Source organism: Accipiter gentilis, chromosome W (genome assembly GCF_929443795.1).
Source record: "Accipiter gentilis chromosome W, bAccGen1.1, whole genome shotgun sequence".
Taxonomy (NCBI): Eukaryota; Metazoa; Chordata; class Aves; order Accipitriformes; family Accipitridae; genus Astur; species Astur gentilis.
In genome coordinates, this window is record NC_064918.1 from 29,267,102 (window position 1) to 29,290,237 (window position 23,136).

General features: G+C 41.8%; 2 protein-coding genes across 2 annotated transcripts in view; one reads left to right on the forward strand and one right to left on the reverse strand.

Annotated features, from left to right (window-relative positions):
• The window catches only part of LOC126035452 (uncharacterized), a 293,141-nt gene extending 287,238 nt beyond the window's left edge, over positions 1–5,903 (reverse strand). Inside the window, exon 1 of the mRNA XM_049794052.1 lies at positions 5,816–5,903. The gene's annotated coding sequence lies outside the window, so the exon portion shown is untranslated. The remainder of the gene's footprint in view (positions 1–5,815) is intronic.
• LOC126035433 (microtubule-associated protein 1B-like) overlaps positions 1–22,726 on the forward strand; it is a 102,147-nt gene extending 79,421 nt beyond the window's left edge. The window contains exons 5-7 of the mRNA XM_049793975.1: positions 8,807–15,080; positions 17,332–17,570; positions 18,285–22,726. Coding sequence (XP_049649932.1) covers positions 8,807–15,080; positions 17,332–17,570; positions 18,285–18,440 — 6,669 coding nt within the window. The 3' untranslated portion in view covers positions 18,441–22,726. The remainder of the gene's footprint in view (positions 1–8,806; positions 15,081–17,331; positions 17,571–18,284) is intronic.
• Positions 22,727–23,136: the final 410 nt, after the last annotated feature.

Below are 23,136 nucleotides of genomic sequence, written 5' to 3' on the forward strand. Positions count from 1 at the left end.
CAAATGATGTCATTCTCTACTTCCCATCAGCAGGTGATGTCTAGCTGCTTCCTGGGAAGCAGGGCTTCAGTACGCGTAGTGGTTGCTCCGGAAGACAAAAATGCCCCCCTTCCGTCTCCCTTTACTTAGCTTTTATATCTGAGCTGACGTCATATGGTATGGAATATCTGTTTGGTTAGTTTAGGTCAGCTGTCCTGGTTATGTCCCCTCCCAAGATCTTGCCCTGCCCCAGCCTGTCATTAGGGGGGGGGGCAAAAATGTTGGAGAGACAGCCTTGATGCTGTGCCAGCACTGCTCAGCAGTAGCCAAAACACTGGTGTGCTATCAACACCTTTTCTAGCTACTGATGCAGAGCACAGTGCTATGAGGGCTGCTATGGGGAGTATTAACTCCATCTCAGCCAGACCCAGTACAATCTCCACCCCTTATTCCATACCATTTGCGTCCTGCTCAGGTCCCACATAATTTAATACAGATATCTTCTAACCATACTATTGTATTTAATTCTCATTACTGAAATCCTTTCTTACCAACACTTACAACTGAAACTACATACTTAAACCACTTTTATACCCAACGTACAGATTTATACATTCTTATTATTTACTATCCCCTGTCCTTTAAGAGATAGATATTCCATGGGCTTCTTCCACTCCTCCAGATGTTCACACACAGGTTATGACTTGGGCCCCATCCATCAAGATGAGTGGTCAGGACAGGAGAAGCAGTATGTTCGATCATTGGGCACCAACACTGGCTTGGTTTGGGTCACCGATGCACTTGTCTGGTTCCTTGTGAAGTTCACTCCTCTGCAGTTCAGGTCATTCCTCCTATATTACTTCCTACAACATACAACTCATATCACAGATTATTTTTCCCCCAAGGTTAAATGTCCTTGAGGCACACACTGGGTCTCCCCATCCTTCCGCATTACCCACCAAGTACACCCAGGTCCCTGAGCAAAGACAATCCCACGAATGGGTTTGCCTTTTCCCATGGGAGGTGCAATCCGCACTGCCTTCCCCAGCCACTTCCCCATGTGCACCACGGGGACCTTATCTCCTCCCACAGTATGCAGGGGTTTTGTTTGGGCAGGCCCAGGACGGTTAGCAGATCCTCTGGTGTTAACTAGCCAAGTGGCTTCTGCTAAATTTGTATCCCAATGCTTCCATGTCCCATTGCCTAGCACTCTCAACATAGTCTTCAACAGTCCATTATATCTCTCAATTTTTCCAGATGCTTGCGGGTGATAGGGGATATGATACACCCACTCAATGCCATGTTTCTTTGCCCAGGAGCTTATGAGGTTATTTCGGAAATGAGTCCCATTGTCTGATTCAATTCTTTCTGGGGTACTGTGTCACCATAAAATTTGCCTTTCGAGGCCTAAGATGGTGTTTCGGGCAGTGGCATGGTTTACAAGATATGTTTCTATCCAACCAGTAGTTGCTTCTACCATGGTGAGTATGTAGCGCTTGCCTTGGCGTGTTCGTGGCAGTGGTCCAATGTAGTCAGTTTGCCAGGCCTCCCCATATCGAAAACCCAGCCACCGCCCTCTGTTCCAGGGACACGTTACTCTGGTGGCTCGTTTGATTGCAGCACATGTTTCACATTCATGAGTGACCTGTGTGATGGCCTCCATGGTCAGGTCCACCCCTCGATCACGAGCCCACCTATATGTTGCATCTCTCCCTAGATGTCCCGATGTCTCATGGGCCCATCGAGCTACAAATAGCTCACCCTTACGCTCCCAGTCCAGGTCCACCTGAGCTACTTCTATTTTGGCAGCCTTGTCTACCTGTTCATTATTTCAATGTTCTTCAGTGGCACAGCTTTTGGGCATGTGAGCATCTACATGTCGTACCTTTAGAGTCATGTGTTCTACACGGGCAGCAATGTCCTGCCACAATGCTTCTGCCCAGATGGGTTTACCCCTGTGTTGCCAATTGGTCTTCTTCCACTGCTGTAGCCACCCCCATAGGGCATTAGCCACCATCCAGGAGTCGGTATAGAGGTAGAGTACCGGCCACTTTTCTCGTTCAGCAATGTCTAGGGCTAGTTGGATGGCTTTCACTTCTGCAAACTGACTTGACTCGCCTTCTCCTTCAGTGACCTCAACGACTCGTCGTGTGGGACTCCACACAGCAGCTTTCCACTTCCGATGGTTCCCTACCACACAACAAGGATCCATCAGTAAACAAAGCATAACACCTTTCGTCCTCTGATAACTCATTATATGGTGGTGCCTCTTGGGCACGAGCCACCTCCTCAGGTGATGCTCCAAAATCTCTGCCTTCTGGCCATTCCATGATCTCTTCCAGAATTCCTGGGCGGTTAGATTTCCCCAGTCGAGCCCGTTGCATGATCAATGCCATCCACTTACTCCATGTAGCGCTGGTTGCATGATGTGTAGAGGGGATGTTTCCTTTGAACATCCAGTGTAGCACGGGCAATCGTGGTGCCAACAGGAGATATGCTTCTGTACCAACAACTTCTGAAGCAGCTCAAACCCCCTTATATGCTGCTAGTATCTCTTTTTCAGTCGGGGTGTAGTGGGCTTCTGATCCTCGGTACCCCCGACTCCAAAACCCTAATGGTCGACCTCGGGTTTCTCCTGGTGTTTTCTGCCACTGGCGCCAGGTGAGACCATGCTCCCCAGCTGCAGTGTAGAGTACATTTTGTACATCTGGTCCTGTCCGGACAGGCCCAAGTGCTAGTGCACGAGGTATTTCCTGTCTGATATGCTCAAAGGCTTGTTGTTGTTCAGGGCCCCATTCAAAATAGTTCTTTTTCCGCGTTACTCGATAGAGAGGGCTCACAAGCTGACTATAACCTGGAATATGCATTCTCCAGAACCCCACAAGGCCTAGGAAAGCTTGTGTTTCTTTCTTGTTAGCTGGTGGAGACATAGTTGCTATCTTGTTAACCACATCCATAGGGACATGACGGCGTCCATCCTGCCATTTTATTCCCAAGAAATGAATCTCCTGTGCAGGTCCCTTGACCTTACTTTTCTTTATGGTGAAACCAGCTTCCAGAAGAATCTGAATTATTCTTTTTCCCTTCTCAAACACTTCTTCTGCCTCGTTGCCCCACATGATGATGTCATCTATGTATTGAAAATGTTCAGGGGCATTGCCTTGTTCCAGTGCCATTTGGATTAATCCATGACAAATGGTAGGGCTGTGCTTCCACCCCTGGGGAAGTCAATTCCAGCTGTATTGGACACCTCTCCATGTGAAAGCAAACTGTGGCCTGCACTCTGCTGCCAAAGGAATAGAGAAAAATGCATTGGCAATATCAATTGTAGCATACCATGTGGCTGCCTTTGATGCCAGTTCATATTGGAGCTCTAACATGTCTGGTACAGCAGCACTCAGTGGCGGTGTCACTTCATTCAGGCCGCGATAATCTACTGTTAACCTCCATCCTCCATCAGACTTCTGCACTGGCCATATAGGACTATTAAAAGGTGAATGAGTCTTGCTGATGACTCCTTGGCTCTCTAGGTGATGAATCAGCTCATGGATGGGAGCCAGGGAGTCTCGGTTTGTCCAATATTGCTGATGGTGCACCGTCCTGGTAGCGATTGGCACCTGCTGTTCTTCAACTTGCAGCAATCCCACAGTGAAGGGATCTTCTGAGAGGCCAGGCAGGGTAGATAGCTGTTTGATCTTCTCTGCATTTACAGTGGCTACACCAAAAGCCCATCGGTACCCCTTTGGGTCCTTGAAGTACCCTCTCTTGAGGTAGTCTATGCCAAGGATACAAGGGGCCTCTGGGCCGGTCACAATGGGGTGCTTTTCCCACTTGTCCCCTGTCAAGCTCACTTCAGCTTCCAGTATAGTCAATTCTTGGCATCCCCCTGTCACTCCAGAGATCCAGATGGATTCTGTGCCCCTGTATCCTGATGGCATCAGTGTACACTGTGCACCAGTGTCTACCAAAGCCTTATACTTCTGTGGGTCTGATGTGCCAGGCCATCAAATCCACACAGTCCAGTATATCCGATCATCCCTTTCCTCCTCCTGGCTGAAGGCAGGGACCCTCTATTGCTGTTCCTCATCAGAATATTCACTGTCCGATCCTTGCGGTACCAGACCAGAAGTCCCCTCACCAGAATCAAGGGAGGTGGTTTCAGTTCTTCTATGCCTGGAGGATCACTGAGTGCTTTCTTGGGCCTCTACGGCAACTACGCTGACAGCCTTCTTCTTGGGTGACCCCTTCTTAACAGCTGTCTTCCCTCTCAGTTCACGTACGTGGGCTTCCAGCTTAAAGGTGGGTTCACCATCCCACTTCCTCATGTCCTCCCCTTGGTCACGCAGGAAGAACCAGAGTGTACCACATGGCATACGCCTTGGGCTCCCTTTCCCTCTGACCGGGGCAGGAGAGGACTGATTTCTTGGAGCATCCCTAACAGCCAAGGCACTGTCCTGTAGGGATGAGGAGACACAGAGATTTTCTTCAAAGTTTTGGAGCCAAGACGACACTTTCTCCACAGTTGGTGTTTCCATATCTGGACGATACATTGCTGCCAAGCTGTTAGAATACGACGCTTGGACACCTTGAATCACCTTTTGCCACATGGCCCGTGTGCACAGGACATCCTCTGGATTCTTGGAGACTTTCTCATCATGTAGATCACTGTAGATGACTTCCAGCACTGCTAACTCTCTCAGGTACTGGATGCCTTCATCTGCGGTAGTCCATTTTTCTGAGGAATTGACAAGATCTTCCTGGAATGGATATCTTGCCCTCACACTTGAGAGGAGCCGGCTCCAGAGACTGCAAATTGCTGCCTCTTTCCCAATTCCTCTTTCAATTCCCCGGTTTCTAGCGAGGGATCCCAGCTGTTGGGCTTCCTTGCCTTCCAGTTGCTGACTATCAGCCCCGTTATCCCAGCATCGGAGCAGCCAGGCAGCAATCTGCTCACCTGGCTGGCGGCTGTAATCTTTCTGCAAGTCCCAAAGTTCTGAGGACATCAGGGACCGGGTAGTTTCTGCTTCCTGTTTAAGTTCCCTCACTCCTTCCTCCAATTTCTTTATCGAAGGACCAGCTTCTAGATCAAGCCTTTCCTCTTCTTCTTCTTCCCTTACTAATTGATGATATGCACCCGCTGATCTCCTTGTCCACTGTTTCCTTTTCACTATTGGGTCAATTACTGTAGTTGTTGTTGTTTGGGTCCCTATCTCGAGCATGGTGTCCTCAGATGCAGTCTGGGTCCCTGCCTCAACCATGGTCCTCTGAGAGTGTTGAAGTATGGCTCGGTAGGCATAGGCCAGGCCCCAGTACAGTGCGAGAACATGCTGATTTTCATTGGGATAGGGAAGGCACCCTTCTATCAGGTGGCGTGTCAGTTTGCCAGGGTTACTTGCCTGTTCGGGTGTAAAGTCCCAGGTTATGGGAGGTGATAACCATCCTAGGAATCTGCCCAAATCCTTCCATATACCCTGCCACCCAGGGACCGGTCGCTTGAGGGCACATTTCAGTATTGCCTCACCTAAAACTTGTCTTCTCTTATACCAGGACGAGACCAGATTCCACAATACCCATAATATGCTACCAGTATTAATTATTAGTATTGAACAGCTCACATAAGGGTAAACAAGGACCTCGGGATCCTGCATAATAAAACCATTCACATCAATGCCTGGTAGGGAGAGGGAGATGTGTTCCCTCATCTCCTCCACAAGATAGCTCCCACAACACAGCAACGCCATCAGTGCCAGGACAAAGCACACAGCCATTATTTGCATTAACATGTTCCCAAACTCAGCAAGATAGTGATAAGCAAGCAGCCAACAAGCTCTGTGACCTGCACAGGAGCTTGCCACTTAATAACTAGCTATAGAACGCTTAATGCAAAACTGCCGTTGTCGAGCCCCACGTTGGGTGCCAAAAAGGACTGTGGTGGGTTGACCCTGGTTGGATGCCGGGTGCCCACCAAAGCCGCTCTATCACTCCCCCTCCTCAGCTGGACAGGGGAGAGAAGATATAACAAAAGGCTAGTGGGTCAAGATAAGGATAGTTTAATAAAGTGATAGCAAAGGTCGCACGCGCGAAAGCAAAGGAAAACAAATGATGTCATTCTCTACTTCCCATCAGCAGGTGATGTCTAGCTGCTTCCTGGGAAGCAGGGCTTCAGTACGCGTAGTGGTTGCTCCGGAAGACAAAAATGCCCCCCTTCCGTCTCCCTTTACTTAGTTTTTATATCTGAGCTGACGTCATATGGTATGGAATATCTGTTTGGTTAGTTTAGGTCAGCTGTCCTGGTTATGTCCCCTCCCAAGATCTTGCCCTGCCCCAGCCTGTCATTAGGGGGGGGGGGGGGGGGGGGGGGGCAAAAATGTTGGAGAGACAGCCTTGATGCTGTGCCAGCACTGCTCAGCAGTAGCCAAAACACTGGTGTGCTATCAACACCTTTTCTAGCTACTGATGCAGAGCACAGTGCTATGAGGGCTGCTATGGGGAGTATTAACTCCATCTCAGCCAGCCCCAATACACAGACAAAGCCGTGTCTGACATAGGGGTGAGATTTATTTATGCTCCTGTCAAATGTTTTGAATACAAAGTAAGGCCAACAAAGAAAGATAGAAAATATGTATTTTCTGCTTTATTTAGGTATTGGCTGGATTATTTTTGTTTAGATAACAGCCACTCTATCTTTGTTGCATTTTATTTTTGGTAAATGCTGAAAATAAATTATGTAACACAAAGAAAGAAAACAAGACATACACACACAGAGGCCCACAGAGATGTACTGCAATCAAGCATTATTATTTTTTTTTTATATATCCATTTCTTCTGCTGATTCGGCTTGTGGTCTAAGACTTTCAAATTATTCAGCTGTAGCCTAATCTGTCTATTCTTTATGAAAACTGTTCCTGTAGCTTGAACTAACAATTGAGGCTCTGCAAAGAAGTTTGTGGTATTTTGCATGATACTGTGTGGGCATATTTTGCACTGACATTTTATGTCTGAATTACTTCTTTAAAGTTTACATAATTTGGTGGTCGCTTTGTTACGAGCAATTAGAACAGAAATGGGCTACATTTAACCTAATTTCCTGTAAAAAAAAAAAAAAAAAAAGTCAAATGAAAGTATCTGTGGAACTGGGAGAAGGTATAAAATATATCATACTTTTTCATGTTTGTTTGTGTACTAATCTGGAACCACCAAATATTGTTTTTTATTTCAGACTAGAAGAGAACAATAGCTCTTCATACTATGGCATAGAACTTTTTGTTTTCTGTGCCTTCATTTCAGTAGCTGGTTTTGCTACTAGCATGTTATCAAACACTGTCAAAATTAATGGAGTTATTCTAGATTTTCATTTTTGTGGTCCATAAATTTAAAATCAAAATAATGACAAGAGCATTTTTAACTTGCTCTTTCTTTAGCCCTGAGTTTATATTTTTTATTTATAAAACTATATATATAAAAAGCATTATGAATATATCATATATTGCCTGATATGATATAATATGTATTTTTATATATATTTGTCATGGTTTAACCCCGGACAGCAACTAAGCAACACACAGCCGCTCGCTGACTCCCCCCAGGTGGGATGTGGGAGAGAATCAGAAGGGTAAAAGCAAGAAAACTTGTGGGTTGAGATAAAGACATTTTAATAAGTAAAGCAAAAGTCGCACACAGAAGCAAAGCAAAACAAGGAATTCATTCACCACTTCCCATTCGCAGGCAGGTGTTCAGCCATCTCCAGGAAAGCAGGGCTCCATCATGCACAACGGTTACTTGGGAAGATAAAACGCCATCACTCTGAACGTCCCCCCTTCCTCCTCCTTCCCCCAGCTTTTATATGCTGAGCATGATGTCATATGGTCTGGAATATCCCTTTCGTCAGTTGGGCTCAGCTGTCCCAGCTGTCCTCCCTCCCAGCTTCTTGTGCAACCCCAGCCTACTCACTGGCAGGGCAGTGTGAGAAGCAGAGAAGGCCTTGACTCTGTGTAAGCACTGCTCAGCAGTAACTAAAGCATCAGTGTGTTATCAACACTGTTTCCAGCACAGATCCAAAACATAGCCCCATACTAGCTACTATGAAGAAATTGAACTCTATCCCAGCCAAAACCAGCACAACAGAACACATATAAATATATGTACCTCACAATCTCACAAATACTAAACTTGCAACTGTTTGGATTTCTGATGCAATAAATAATTTCTTAGTGTTCTGGAAAACTGTCCTGCAGTCTGGGAGTCAGGAGCCAGCCTGCAGAAAGAACTGTAGTAATGCTGGTGGTGTGGAATGCATCCTGTGTGAGGAGGGGGTGAGGAAGGCAGCTGCCCTGGGAGGATGCTGGCCTCCTCTGGGTTGCAGTTATTCTCTGCCTGTTAAGAGGATGTGCTATTTCCCTTAGATATTTGGCTGGCTCTTCTGGATGGGCAGCAGCACCAGGGATACTCATGAGCCGACAGCAGAGATAGTGGCAGCTCTGGCAGCGTTAGCCTCATAGTCCTCATCCCTCTAAATATAAAAGCTTGTACTGTCCTCCTATAAAGGGTGGAGGAGGGAAGGGGGAACCTTGGGGCATTTTCCTCCTTTGGGCAATGAGGAAGGGACCTTTCCTCATAAGCTGCTCCTTTGTATTTAAAAAAATACAGTAGTAAACTAATTGTGCTAACAGGTTCCTTTAGCTTCTAGGGTGGGTACTCCACTCAACAGTGCAGAAGTGAATGAAAAAGGTTTTATCTATCTGCTCAGGAAATATAATGTTCTGGCATTAATTGTCATTAAAAAATTAATTTACATGCATCTTCTTGTGTTTTTGTTTTACAACCCTAGATTGGAGAATTATTGAGCACCACGCACCCTGCCAACAAAGCCAGCTTAACTCTTTTCTGCCCTGAGGAAGGAGACTGGAAAAATTCCAACCTTGACAGACACAACCTTCAAGACTTTATTAACATTAAACTCAACTCAGCTTCCATATTGCCCGAAATGGAAGGACTCTCTGAATTCACAGAGTATCTGTCAGAATCAGTAGAAGTGCCATCACCCTTTGACATTTTGGAACCTCCAACTTCAGGAGGCTTCTTGAAACTCTCCAAACCCTGCTGTTATATTTTCCCAGGTGGAAGAGGGGACTCTGCATTGTTTGCAGTGAATGGATTCAACATGCTTATCAATGGAGGATCCGAAAGAAAATCTTGCTTTTGGAAACTTATCCGGCACTTGGACAGGGTAGATTCCATTCTACTCACTCACATTGGAGATGATAACCTGCCAGGAGTCAATAGCATGCTTCAGCGAAAGATAGCTGAATTAGAAGAGGAACAATCCCAAGGGTCTACTACCAACAGTGACTGGATGAAAAATCTGATCTCACCTGATTTAGGAGTTGTATTCCTTAATGTACCTGAGAACCTGAAGAACCTGGATCCTAACTTTAGAGTAAAAAGGAGTGTAGAAGAAGCTCGTTTTACTCTCCAATATTTAAATAAATTGTCTATGAAACCAGAACCTCTTTTCAGAAATGTAGGAAATACCATTGATCCCATAATTTTATTTCAGAAAATGGGAGTTGGCAAACTTGAGATGTATGTGCTTAATCCTGTCAAAAATAGCAAAGAGATGCAATATTTTATGCAACAGTGGAGCGGTACTAGCAAAGATAAAGCTGAATTCCTGCTACAAAATGACCAAAAACTAGACATTCCATTATCCTATTTTACCTCTGTCTCATCCCTGATTGTGTGGCATCCAGCTAATCCTGCAGAAAAAATAATCCGAGTTCTGTTTCCTGGAAACAGCACCCAATATAATATTCTAGAAGGACTAGAAAAACTCAAACACTTAGACTTCCTTAAACAACCAATGGTTACACAAAAAGACCTAACTGGTAACATTGCTAGTCCAGCTGTGAAACAAGCAAAGTTGAAACAACGAACAGACAGCAAGGAGACTCTGAAGCCTGCTGCAAAGACACCAAGCAAGCCTGTCAGAAAGGAATCTAAAGAAGAAACATCGGAGCCTGCAAAGCCTAGTCCAGCACCAGAAAAGCTTCAGAAATTGGAAAGCAAAGAAAAAGTTCCAGTTAAAAAAGAGAAACCAGCAAAAGTGGAGACCAAACCTATAGTGGCAGAAAAAGACGTAACAAGTAAAGAAGAGCTGTTAGTAAAATCTGAAACTTCTGAAAAACAAGCTACAGATGTAAAACCAAAAGTGGCAAAGGAGAAGCCAGTGAAAAAGGAAGTCAAAGCAAAACCTGAAGAAAAGAAAGAGGAAAAAGAAAAATCAAAGAAAGAGGTTTCTAAAAAAGAGGAGAAAACACCCATCAAAAAAGAGGAAAAACCCCAAAAAGAAGAGATCAAGCAAGACGTTAAAAAAGACGTGAAAAAGGAAGAGAAGAAGGAAACTAAGGAGGAAGTAAAGAAAGAAGCTCCACCAAAGGAAGTTAAAAAAGAAGGTAAAAAAGAAGAGAAGAAAGAAATTAAGAAGGAAGAAAAAGAAATCAAAAAGGACATTAAAAAAGTTCCTAAAGAAACAAAGAAGACAGCTGCTCCTTCGACTGAAGTCAAAAAGCCAGCAGCAAAGCCTAAACCACAAAAGAAGGAGGAACCTGCTAAAAAAGAAGCAGTACCTGCTGGAAAGCCAAAGGAAAAAGGAAAAAATAGGACTGTGAAGAAGGATATCAAAGTCAGTGGAGCGCAAGCTGCCCTTGCAGCAGTTGGAGCCACTGCCACAACTGTAGCAGCTGCAGAAATTACAGCTAGTGGAAAAGAACTTGAAGTGGAGAGATCCCTTATGTCTTCACCAGAGGATTTAACAAAGGATTTTGAGGAATTAAAAGCTGAAGAAGTAGAAACAATAAAAGAAACAAAATCTCAAGTTGCACTTATAGAGGATGAACTGAAACTCCCTGGCACAGAACAAAAAAAGGCCTTTGAAGTCCAAAAAGAAAAATTAGATAATGAAGGACCTGCCGAGTCCTCTGATGAAGGCATAACTACCACAGAGGCCGAGGGTGAGTGTGAACAAACACCTGAAGAATTGGAACCTGTGGAAAAGCACAGGGTTGATGACAATGAAAAGTTTGAAGATGAGGGAACTGGCTTGGAAGAATCATATGAAGCAGGAGATTATGAGGAAAAGGCAGAGACAGAAGAAGCTGAAGAACGAGGTGAAGATGAGGAACTAAAGACACCACTGGACACCACAAAACTATATATGGAGGAAGCAAGAAAAATGGAAGAGCGTTCAGAAGAAATAATGGCTGAAACAGATGCTAACATTAAAGCCAAAAAATATATTGAAAAGGCAGATGATGAGGCATCAGGTGAACAGGCTGAGGAAGACAGGGAAGAAGCAGTAGAAAAGGCAGAAACTGAAGAGACTGAAGAAGAGGAGGAACACAAAGCAGAAGACATCAGAAATGAAGAGGAGACTGAAAAAATAGAAGCTGAAGAAGATTATGTGATGGCTGTGGTAGACAAAGCTGCAGAAGATGGTGAAGTTAAAGATAAATATGGCCTACTCATAATTACACCAACAAAATGCTCAGAGCCTCAGTCTCCAGCAGTTGAACTGGCCTCTTCTATCCATGATGAAACATTACCAGGTGGTTCAGAAAGTGAAGCCACTGTTTCTGATGAAGAAGATAGAGAAGATCAACCTGAGGAATTCACTGCTACTTCAGGTTATACACAGTCTACCATCGAAATATCCAGTGAACCAACTCCAATGGATGAAATGTCTACGCCCCGGGATGTCATGAGTGATGAAACTAACAATGAGGAAAGTGAGTCACCTTCTCAAGAGTATATGAACATTACCAAGTATGAGACATCACTGTACTCTCAAGAATTTGCTAGACCTAAACTTTCTCCACTTCCAGATGCTTTTAATGGATTATCAGAAGGATCCAAAACAGAAGCCACAGAAGGTAAAGACTATAATGCCTCAGCTTCTACCATCTCACCACCTTCTTCATTAGAGGAAGACAAATTCTGCAAATCTGCATTCCAAGATGTATATTGGCAAAAAGGAAGTGAAATCCAAGGCACTGCCAAATTAGAAATCAAAGAACCCTATCCAGAAGATGGTGGAAAACGCAGTCCAGCCAAGAGTCCAGCTGAGAGTTTGTCCCCTCCATCACCCATTGCCAAAACACCACTGAGTGAACGTAGTGTGAACTTTTCGCTCACTCCCAATGAGATCAAGGTCTTGGCTGAGCCTGTCCCCATTGCTACAATGCCTGATGTACATCAAGAAGTTGCTGAAGAGCACTGTGCAAGCCCTGAAGATAAAACATTAGAAATAGCATCTCCCTCCCAGTCTGCTGCTGGTAGTGCTGGCCACACACCTTATTATCAGTCTCCCACTGATGAAAAATCAAGTCAGCTTCCTTCTGAAACCAGTGAAAAGTCAACAGAAGCTCCTGTTAGCTTTGAACTCAGTGAAGTCAAAGATGAGTCTGCAAAACCTAGAATAAGCCCTATGGATGAGCCTGTGCCAGATTCAGAATCTCCTATTGAAAAGGTTCTCTCGCCTCTACGGAGCCCACCACTGATAGGTTCAGAGACTGCTTATGATACATTTTTGAGTGCTGATGTAAAGTCTCCCACCAGAGATTATGCAAGTCCTTCTGAGGGGAAACCTGAAAAAGAAAAATCACCTGTTCAGATGAGCCCAGCTTCTGAAGCCAGCTCTGTGGGCCTTTTCCAAGAAAAACAAGATGAAAAAAGCATGGAGTTTATGGTAATTAAGGAAAGCTTCAGCCTAGAAAGGAAAATGGAGGATACAGAACCCAGCAGCTCCCAGTCTTCACTGGTCTTGGATGAGCGGAAGTTAGCAGGTGATCTCTCACCTACTCAAATAGATATCGGTCAGTTCAGTTCCTTAAAAGAAGACACCAAAATGTCAATTTCTGAAGGCACTGTTTCTGACAAGTCTGCAACTCCAGTTGATGAGGTTGTAGCAGAAGACACCTATTCCCATATAGAAGGAGTAGCTTCTGTCTCTACAGCATCTGTTGCTACTAGTTCATTTCTAGAACCAACTACTGATGATGTATCTCCTTCTTTGCATGCTGAGGTTGGATCCCCCCACTCTACTGAAGTTGATGATTCCCTTTCAGTGTCAGTTGTACAAACACCAACAACATTTCAGGAAACAGACATGTCTCCATCTAAGGAAGAGTGCCCAAGGCCCATGTCAATTTCTCCACCAGATTTCTCACCTAAAACTGCAAAATCAAGAACCCCAGTGCACGATCACAGATCTGAGCAGTCAACTATGTCAGTAGAATTTGGTCAGGAGTCCCCTGAGCAGTCTTTAGCAATGGACTTTAGTAGGCAATCTCCAGACTATCCTACTGTAGGCACTAGTATACACCATATATCTGAAAATGGACCCACAGAAGTAGATTATAGCCCTTCAGATATACAGGAGCCTATTTTTGCACCGAAGATTTCCCCTGTGGAGCAGTCATCTTACCCTCAGGAGAAGGATGTTTCAGAAATTATTTCAGTTTCTCAAATTGAAGCTTCATCCTCAACTTCATCAGCTCATACACCTTCCCAGTTAACTTCGCCACTGCCAGAAGAAACTTTTTCAGGTGCTGTTCCACTCAGAGATATGTCACTACATTCTTCTTTTACCTCAGAAAAGGTGCAGAGCCTAGGAGAAAAGCTGTCACCAAACTCCGACCTATCTCCATTAACTCCAAGGGAATCTTCTCTGTACACTCCTAGTTTTACAGATTCACCTCCTGCAATCACAGAAGCAGTATCAGCTAGTCACACATCTTCGTTGTCGCTGCAAGTGTCTTCTGTCAAAGCATTTGGTTACCAGGAACCCCTAACAAAGCACAGTCCACAACCTTTAATCAGCCCAGAAAAAGAAGATTCAGAGAAAAGCAGAAGGTCACCAGAAGAACTTAGTTATTCTTACAAGGCTACAGAGAAAACTACTAGGTCACCAGAGGATATTAGATACTCCTATGAGGCAGTTGCAAAATCTAGATCACTTCAGGCCACAGATTATTCCTATGAGATAACAGGGAAAGCTACTAGGTCACCTGAGGCCAGAAATTATTCTTATGAGATGACAGGAAAAACCATGAGGTCACCAGGAGTCACAGATTATTCCTATGAGATAATTGGGAAAGCTACCAGATCACCCGATGCTATGGATTACTCCTATGAGACAACAGGGAAAGCCACCAGCTCACCTGAAGCCACAGATTACTCATTTGAGATAACTGGGAAAACCATCAGGTCATCCAAAGCTACTAGCTATTCCTATAAAGCAAGTGCACATTTTACTCCAGGAAAATTGTTAGCAGAATCCAATCAAGATGTTGACTTATGCCTTGTGTCCTCCTGCGAATATAAACATCCTAAACCTGAACTTTCACCCTCATTTATCAACCCAAATCCCCTTGAGTGGTTTGCAAGTGAAGAACAGTCTCAAGATCAAGAGAAGCCATTAACTCAATCTGGGGGAGCCCAGCCACCTTCTGGGGGAAAGCAACAAGGGCGGCAGTGTGACGAAACCCCTCCCACATCCATGAGTGAGTCTGCCCCATCTCAGACTGATTCAGATGTTCCCCCCGAGACTGAGGAATGCCCTTCCATCACTGCAGATGCTAACATTGACTCAGAAGATGAATCAGAAACCATTCCAACAGACAAGACAATTATGTACAAACAAATTGACCCACCACCTGTCCTGATGCAGGATCACAGCCCTTCCCCTAGGCACCCTGATGTCTCCATGGTTGATCCAGAGACTTTGCCCACCAATCAGAATTTGGGTAAACCTTTGAAGAAGGACCTCAAAGAAAAGGCAAAGACAAAAAAGCAGGGTACCAAGACCAAGTCATCTTCTCCTGTTAAAAAAAGTGATGGTAAATCAAAACAAGTGGCTTCACCAAAACCAGCTGTAAAAGAATCTTTAGACAAAATTTCCAAAACAGCTTCTCCAAAAAAGAAGGAGTCTGTGGAGAAGGCAACCAAAAATCTCTCTAATCCAGAAGTAAAGTCTCGAGTCGAAGATAAGGACACCAAGAATGCAGCAAATACAACGTCCAAGTCAGCAAAGACTGCAACCACGGGTAAAGACAGATAGGAGTTCCCTAATGTTAAGATTTTCTTAGTTGTTGCAGTGAAGTTAGGTTGCCTTTATATCAGCTGAGAATGTGGTTTGTAGCAAACCCCCAAAGAAAGTCCATGGTTTAAATATAAATATGATATTAAGGCCACATTTAAATGAATGAAATTCACTGAATTAACTTTTGCAATCTGAGAAACTTGATTTGTCAGTTTGCTCAGATGTAAAGAATTAGAGTACATCAAATATAAAGAACTTAATACTAGCTGTCTGAATTGTTAACCAACTAATAGAATTAAAAGTACCACTTTCGTAGGTGAAGTGAAATCAGTAGTAAAGTGAACCACTTTATTCATTGTAAGAATCATGTAGGCACAACACTCTTAACATAAAATAATGCAATTTAATATTGTGAGAGGCAAAGGTACTATCAGACATTGGATGCTTTTATTACTTTGCTGGATTAATTTTAAAAAGAGTATTTAAAAAAATTATAACAGTAGTAAGAGCACTTTCAGTGAACTGAGCATGTATATCACATAATCCAGTTAAAGTCTTATGTCATCAGTGATGACTAAACATACAGAAAATTAATGTCATTTTGAATCACTGTTGTGTATTCTAAGTAGTAATAAAATATGAATTAGATTACTGAAGGAGGCATTGTGCTAATATGTTGTTTCTGGCAGATCTTGTTAGAGAGTGTTTTGGGGATACTTTGATTTTGCTGTTGTCAGGACTGATGTTCTATTGAAAGCTTTTTACAAGGAGCAGGTCTAGGATTCAGTACAAGCAAACCAGCATTCAGCTATCTGTAGCTTTCCCATTTTAAGTGGTCTGCTGTTCCTTTCTTACACCATCATTTGCATGTCTCCATTAGTAGATGCTTTTCAAAGCAGCAGTACAGTTCCTCATGCTGTACATTTCTCCAGCACTTTAGCTTTAGATTAGATTCTTCTTTCTTGAAGCATACTTCTCAGGTATACGCTAGAGCTGAAGACAAGGCCCTATTTGATAAAGACATTTAAGTGTAAAATGTAATGTTTAATATTTTATCCAATGTTGGTATCCACAATTCAGAAAGATGTATCACAGATTTTTAATGATGAAAGATGATAAAAGATTTTGTAACATACCCAATAGTTAAAAACTCTCTAATTCAGGAAATCTTATTATGATGCTTATTTGGCATATTGCCCTATGATGAATGTGGCAGGTCACACTAGACAATTGTATTGGATTTTCCTGGCTTTACAATATGTGATCCTAAATAGAGTGTATTGCTCAGATAATTTAGTTTACCAAACTTCATCCTCTGTGACATCATGAGAAGACCAATTAAACATAAATGGTGATCATCTGGATACAATTGCTGCTTTAATCCTGATTGTCAGTTCACACCATGATTGAGTGTAGGAAAAGCAGCTTTTTTGGGTAGTATTTTTAATGTGTTTAAACTTTGAACTTCCTTTTAACTGAATCTCTTCTTAGAACGGATACTACACTATGTATAGCAGCAAAAACATACTTCCCTCTACTTTTCGTGATAAGTGGCTAGTTTGTGTATGCAAATAAGGATCCAGCAGGCAAAAAACCACTTGTTCTCAGTTTCCTGAAGTAATTGCATTAGGAAGTTTCTCTGTTCTCCCAAATTCCTCTTTTCCCCTCTTTCTGCTCACATGTAGTAGCTTCCTGATGCACCTGTAAGACAGTCTAAGCATATCAACAGCTACTATGTCTTGGTATGTGCTGATTCCCCAAATCTCAGGATCACTTCTGCATGGCTCCCTGTGTGACCCTAGCTTTTATAATCGTGCATACCTGAGGCTTTTGAAAAGCTGTCCTTCTTAACTTGAAAAATAATACTGCCATTTATTGAATGGTAATTCTGTAATCACAGCCCTGTGCAGTAATTGTTGGATAATAGTAGTATATTATACTGGGAAAGGTTCAGTCAAATGTTGGTTATGTGGTAATGAGTTTTTATTGTATTATATAGTTAATTACTTTTATTCCATTTTTATTCCTCCCAGTACAATCGTAATTGGCATACAACAAAGCTGGAATGTGTCATTAGATGTAGGAGGGTAATGCCATAATTGTTTCAGGGGACACAGAAGTACAATTGTAGCTATGAAATGCTTAACCAACACTAGCAATTTTAAGAATATAATCTCAGTGGTTATAATGGTAATTAATAAATGCATGTTTTTAACCAGCCTGTGATATATTATTTTGTTGTTTGATTTCCAAAGGACCTGGGAATAGTAAGTCAGCAAAATCTACAGTGGTGCCTCCAGGACCTCCGGTGTATTTGGATCTGGTGTACATTCCCAACCACAGCAATAGCAAGAATGTCAATGTTGAGTTTTTCAAGAGGGTGCGTTCATCCTACTATGTGGTGAGCGGGAATGATTCTGCAGCCGAGGAGCCAAGCAGGGCTGTTCTGGACTCCCTGCTGGAGGGCAAGGCCCAGTGGGAGAATAACATGCAGGTAGGCTCTTCACTAGTATTTCTACCTGGAAATTTAATCTTCTCTGGGAAGCAACTACAGGAAGCCAGAGTGCCTCTGGAGTGGGCGGCGGCTGCTGGAGACAGGAGTTCCTCGTCTGGGCACCTTGTTTCACCAGTGATGTGAGTGGACACCCAAGTGAAGCACAGAGCTGCACCATACTCAGCTGCTCCCCCATTTTTGGCCCTTCTGACCTGTCTCTGGAGAATAAAACAGTTGGGAACTGGTTTACAGGGCCATTTGGCTATTTCATCTTGTTGCTATACCATATATGATCCAAGTTTGGAAACCTTGCAGTTTGTATGTTGGAAAGAAAAGTGAATGTTTCATGGTTTATATGGTAATCATGTACACTTGGAAACTTCATGTGCCTTTCCAACATGATAAATAAGTAAACAAAATATTTGGCCATAATCTGAAGAGCTATTGGTGCAGACTACAGACTGCTACTTCTCTGGAAAGTTGCATCTCAGCACCTTAGAGAACCAAGGTTTTATTTTGATAAACTGCTTCTTTACAGTCATTTTATCTTATCTACATGTTTATTTCCTTTTATCCATCCATTTATTTAAGTATTTATTGCATAAAGACCCACTCTTTCCAAAAGGGAATCATACTTGTTACTTACAAAGACATTTTTCTTATCAGTTGTTTCTGTTGTGCATTCCTCAGGAGTTCTCCTGTTTTGTGTTGCAGGTGACCTTAATCCCAACCCATGACTCAGAAGTGATGAGGGAATGGTACCAAGAGACCCATGAGAAACAGCAGGACCTCAACATCATGGTTTTGGCAAGCAGCAGCACTGTTGTTATGCAAGATGAATCTTTTCCTGCATGCAAGATTGAACTGTAAGAACAAGACCATGCACCACAAGATTTAACTTTGTTTCCAGAAATTCTTCAGTTTGAAAACACCTTTTCTAAAAATTCAACCCATCTTTTTCAACTGCTGAACTGTATACCTGCAAAATGCTATACTGTATCACGGTGATGCAAGTCACTAATATTTTTCAGTCTTTGCTGATTGCTAAGGGAAATAACAGCATTCCCATAGTAGGGTTCAAATTACTGTGAAAATACAGATCCAGTTTCATCTCTGCTGAACGTTTGGAAACCATGTACTAGCAACCCCAACTGACTTCTGCCAGGTAGAGGCATTTGTCCTCTAAAGAAACACAAAGAGAGAGAAAGAGAGAGAGGAGTAGGAGGATAAAGTAATAAATAATTAGATCTCCAGTAGTCTCATGGCAATAGCTGTATCACTTACTGCAGTTTGTTTATGCACTCACATGAAAAGGAAGTTTTAAATTTGTATCAGTCTGAGCTATCACAAAGGAGGTCCTTACTTTACAGAATTAAGTTAGCTGGAAAATAAGAAACAGCAGAATGTGGCTAGGAAGGGATGTACAACCTAAACACTCATTAGCAGTTTTCCACTTTAATTTTAACTCTGCATACTGACATACCATAACAATCGTAGGCCAAATACACACGTAGTCTGAACCCCATTCAGAATTCTAAAACCTTTCTTTCAACATGCAGAATTGTTGGTCTAAGGCATGCTCCCAGTAAAAATCTGCTCACTCCAGTCAGAACTGACCAGTCCACATGCTTAAACACCCATGTCCACTGTCAATTAACTGAAGCAAAATACCAAAGCAGTTGGGAGTACATACAGTAGACAATTTGCCTTAGAAAGTGACTTGAATGTACAAAGAAACTTGATGCACTTATTTTTTAATGTTGAGACAGCAAATTTATAAAACATCTGTGTAGGATCATAGTTACACCAGTAAAGAAGTGTGAGTGTGCATGTGTAGTACTAGAAACCTAGCTGACTGCTCAAACAGCTTGGTGCTATGAATTACGTATGTTAGTTCTATGAACAATTCATTGATGCACCAGGACAGATCAACAAGGCAAGATGAGCATTTTTTTTGAAAGCTTCTTCTGTACTGTGGAAGCAAGATTGATGTGGTGTCCAGTAGCAGAGTTGTAAAACTTAGTGAAACATTCAGGATGATGAAAGAGGTTACCTGCGAGTCTGTACAGTATTCAACCTTCCTTTGTCTTACCTTATTTTGTTTAATTTAAGAGTAAATATGGGAACAAATGTACAGAAACCTTTTTTTTTTTTAGTGCTGCGTGAACTTTTAATAGCTTTTTGACAGAAGTTTTCATTTACAGGAAAATGCAAAGAAAAATTTTTCAGGTGAAGGTAATTTTTTTAGTAGTTTTGTAAGATTAATTAATAATGCTGTTTAAGGTTCTAGTGAGAATGGATATTGAGGTAAGATTTATTGAAAATAGTCAACTGCCAATACCTTTTTGGGGATGGGGGGAGGGGCACTCTGGTGGTAAAATTAACCTATTGATGATGACAGAAAATGGGATTTGAAATGTTGATTGCCTAATATTTACAAGGGTGTAACCTACATTCTCAATCCTCACAAGATCATGAAAAAAGACAGAATAAGCAATAAGCAAAAATAAGTCCCTCCCCTCCCCTTCCCTTCCCTCCCCTCCCCTCCTCTCCTCTCCCTCCTCTCTCTCCTCTCTCTCTTCTTTCTCTTCCTCTCCCCCTTCCTTTCCTTCTCTAGATTGCTTGCAGAAGAACAGCATGTAGAACAGTTCAGTCATTTAAGACAGTTTGGATTTCTTAGTCTCAGAAGTTTTATCCCAATAAAAAAAAATTGTTACATTGTAAGTGGTTTGCAAATCTGAATTTAAAGAAGGTGTAAAGGCCTCCAAAATGAAGAGATGTGCTGGTCTGTATGATTCACCATTATGGCTGGTATTAAGTTTCACAGTGTAGGGAACTATGACCTCATTTTATTTTATTTACTTATAATTTATTTCAATTTTACATTGTTAGGATATTTTTGTTTAGCAAGTACATGTTTGCACTCCTAATTTTTATAAGTTTTTTTTTTATATACTGCTTTAGGGCCCTTTAAATGTGGGCTCCTGAGGCCTGTTTAATGCTGTGAATTACTGTTTGTCAGTTGTTGGGGGTTTTGATTTATTTTTAATGTCTTCTTTTTTTTAGGTATCTCTAGTGATGCTGTTTTATTTATTGCTATAGCTTTTAAGTCATTAAGAATAACTCAGAATGACTGTGGCAGAAAAGGCAGATGGAAATGTGAAAACAAGCACGTTTGCTGGGTTCATAATCATTCACTTAAAATTGCTTTTATAATACATAGTCTTCAAAGTTATAGGCAAAATGTTTGGCAGAATAGTTGTACTATTTCTACAATTCTGCTTTGTCTACTTTCTTATATAGGTCAGATTTCAAACTTTTTGAGTGGGTGGGAACAGACTTTATGACAATATCTGAAATGGTTTGTACCTCTGCTTTGGTAGAAAATCTAAGTACAGCAGTGGCCCTGAGACTAATCTCACTTATGCCATTTACTCTTGTGAATCAGGAGCAATTTCACTACAATCAGGGAAGTTACAGTCATTTGGTCCTACTTGTAAATGAAATTAGAATCAAGCCTTAAATCTCCCCAAGTAAGTTTGTGATGGCTCAAGCATTTGTTTTACTTTAAAATTAATAATAATTAGGCAGCTACAGCTGATCTTAAAATGTTAATTCATTTTTTGCTGCTACAAGAGTATTAAAACCCCAGTCTGGCTATTCTGAGGTATTGTAATGCCTGTTCCATCCATTCCCTTTTAAATGGTAATCACACCTGGGTGTAACACAGCAATGAACTCCATTAGCTCCTCTTGCCCTTAATGTCTTTCCTGCCTGTGGAACTAATCTAACTGTGCTAATCATAATACTACACAATTAGTTTATTAACAGTCATCAAAATGTACCATGTACATTAATGATGAGTGTTGTTGATCAGCATAGATTTCTAGGAGCATGGTTTGTTATTGGTTAATTATAAAGATTCAATAGGACACTCCATGTAAATGATGGTATTACCCATAACAGCATCCCCAGTCATGATCTTTATGCTATTACTATACTGCTTCATAAATCCAATGAAGAATTAACTTTAGAGATCACACCCCACTCCTGAACTTGGACAGGGCCTCTCTTGCATGCCTTTTCAAAGTCCTGTGGTGGGTCTGACTTCACTGACCTGTACTTTCACCCCATCTTTCATAGAATTCACTTTTGATTTTTTTATTATTATCTTACATACTGTGGTGAATGGAGGTAACTGTGTATATGAATGGGTTTTTTCTTAATTGTCTACAATAGCTTATGCATTTTAGGAGAGTTCTGGTACACATTTACTAAGATTTAATCAGTTTTTTAATTGAATTTTCAATCCTTCCCACCACAAGCAAGTCAGCTCCAAAGAGCACTTACTGTGCATTTAGGACATTACTGTCATATCCTTCTCTTTGTTCATTTGTTGCAAGAGGTTCTTGCTCAGTAATGATGTTTTGAGAGAAATAGTAATTTTGTTGGTTTATTAGAAAAGGAAAAAGTATAATGTTTACACTTGTAAGAAACTGTAAGCTTTCATCTTTTCACTTAATTGAACAAAACACTAAAAGCAACTAAGGGTAAGCATTTCTTAGAATGCAATTATATTATTCACCTGGTTTAAAAATGTTTGCTATTTAAAATAAAAAAAAGAAAAAAGTCTGTGTGTTGTGACTTTACAAAAAATCTACAAAAATAAGTAACTAAATAAAACAATGGCATAAAAATATTGAAAGGAAAAAAAAAAAAAAGAAGAAAAAAAAAAAGCTTCTCTGCACTAGACTAGCTAGGAGCTCCAGATGGCAGAGCTACCTCTTCAAGACTGGGCTGTAATCACAACTGTAAAAGAGGAAATCTGAAATATGCTTTCAGGCATTTGCATGCAGCCATCACCTTCCAAACTATTGAAAGAAACAGTCTTGTTGCTGGCTGAGAAGCACCTCACACACCTTCTCTCGTTCTGAATGGTGTTTGTGTCAGTCTGCAGCTGTGTATGGTATTATGTCTTCTAATCCTGCATCACTTCTATCCAGTCATATCTAATGTAGAAAATTAGTTTCCAGTGAAAGTAATATGTAGTGCTTTTATGATATTTGTGTGCAATGTCACCTCTTCCATTGAGGATATTTGATGTAAAGGAAACAAACTCAGTTCCACAATAAAATACAAAAGCGGTAAAGTGGTGTTGACATTTCTTGTCTTTGTGTATGTACACATTTTTTTAAGTTTTCCCTTTCCTTCAGTCATGATTACCTACTATATGGGCTTTTTCTCAAAAGATCAGTGACTACTTAAATGCTAGATAAGAACTAATCTTTATTTAGAAACTGAAAAATAAATGCTAAAGATTACTTTTATCTCTTGTGTTGTAAAACATTACCATGATGTCGCTTCTTTTTGTTCTCATTTCTGTATCCCTCAGCAGCAGGAGAAAACACCTCATTTTCAGTAAGTACATGTTCAAGGGGCTGTGTCAGAGATGATACCCAATAAAACTACATCGCTGAGGCGAGCAGCTCTGGTGCCGGCACGATCCGCAGCGGAGCGCTCTAGCGCGATGCACAGACAGGTTTCCTGAACCTGGGAAACCTCAGGG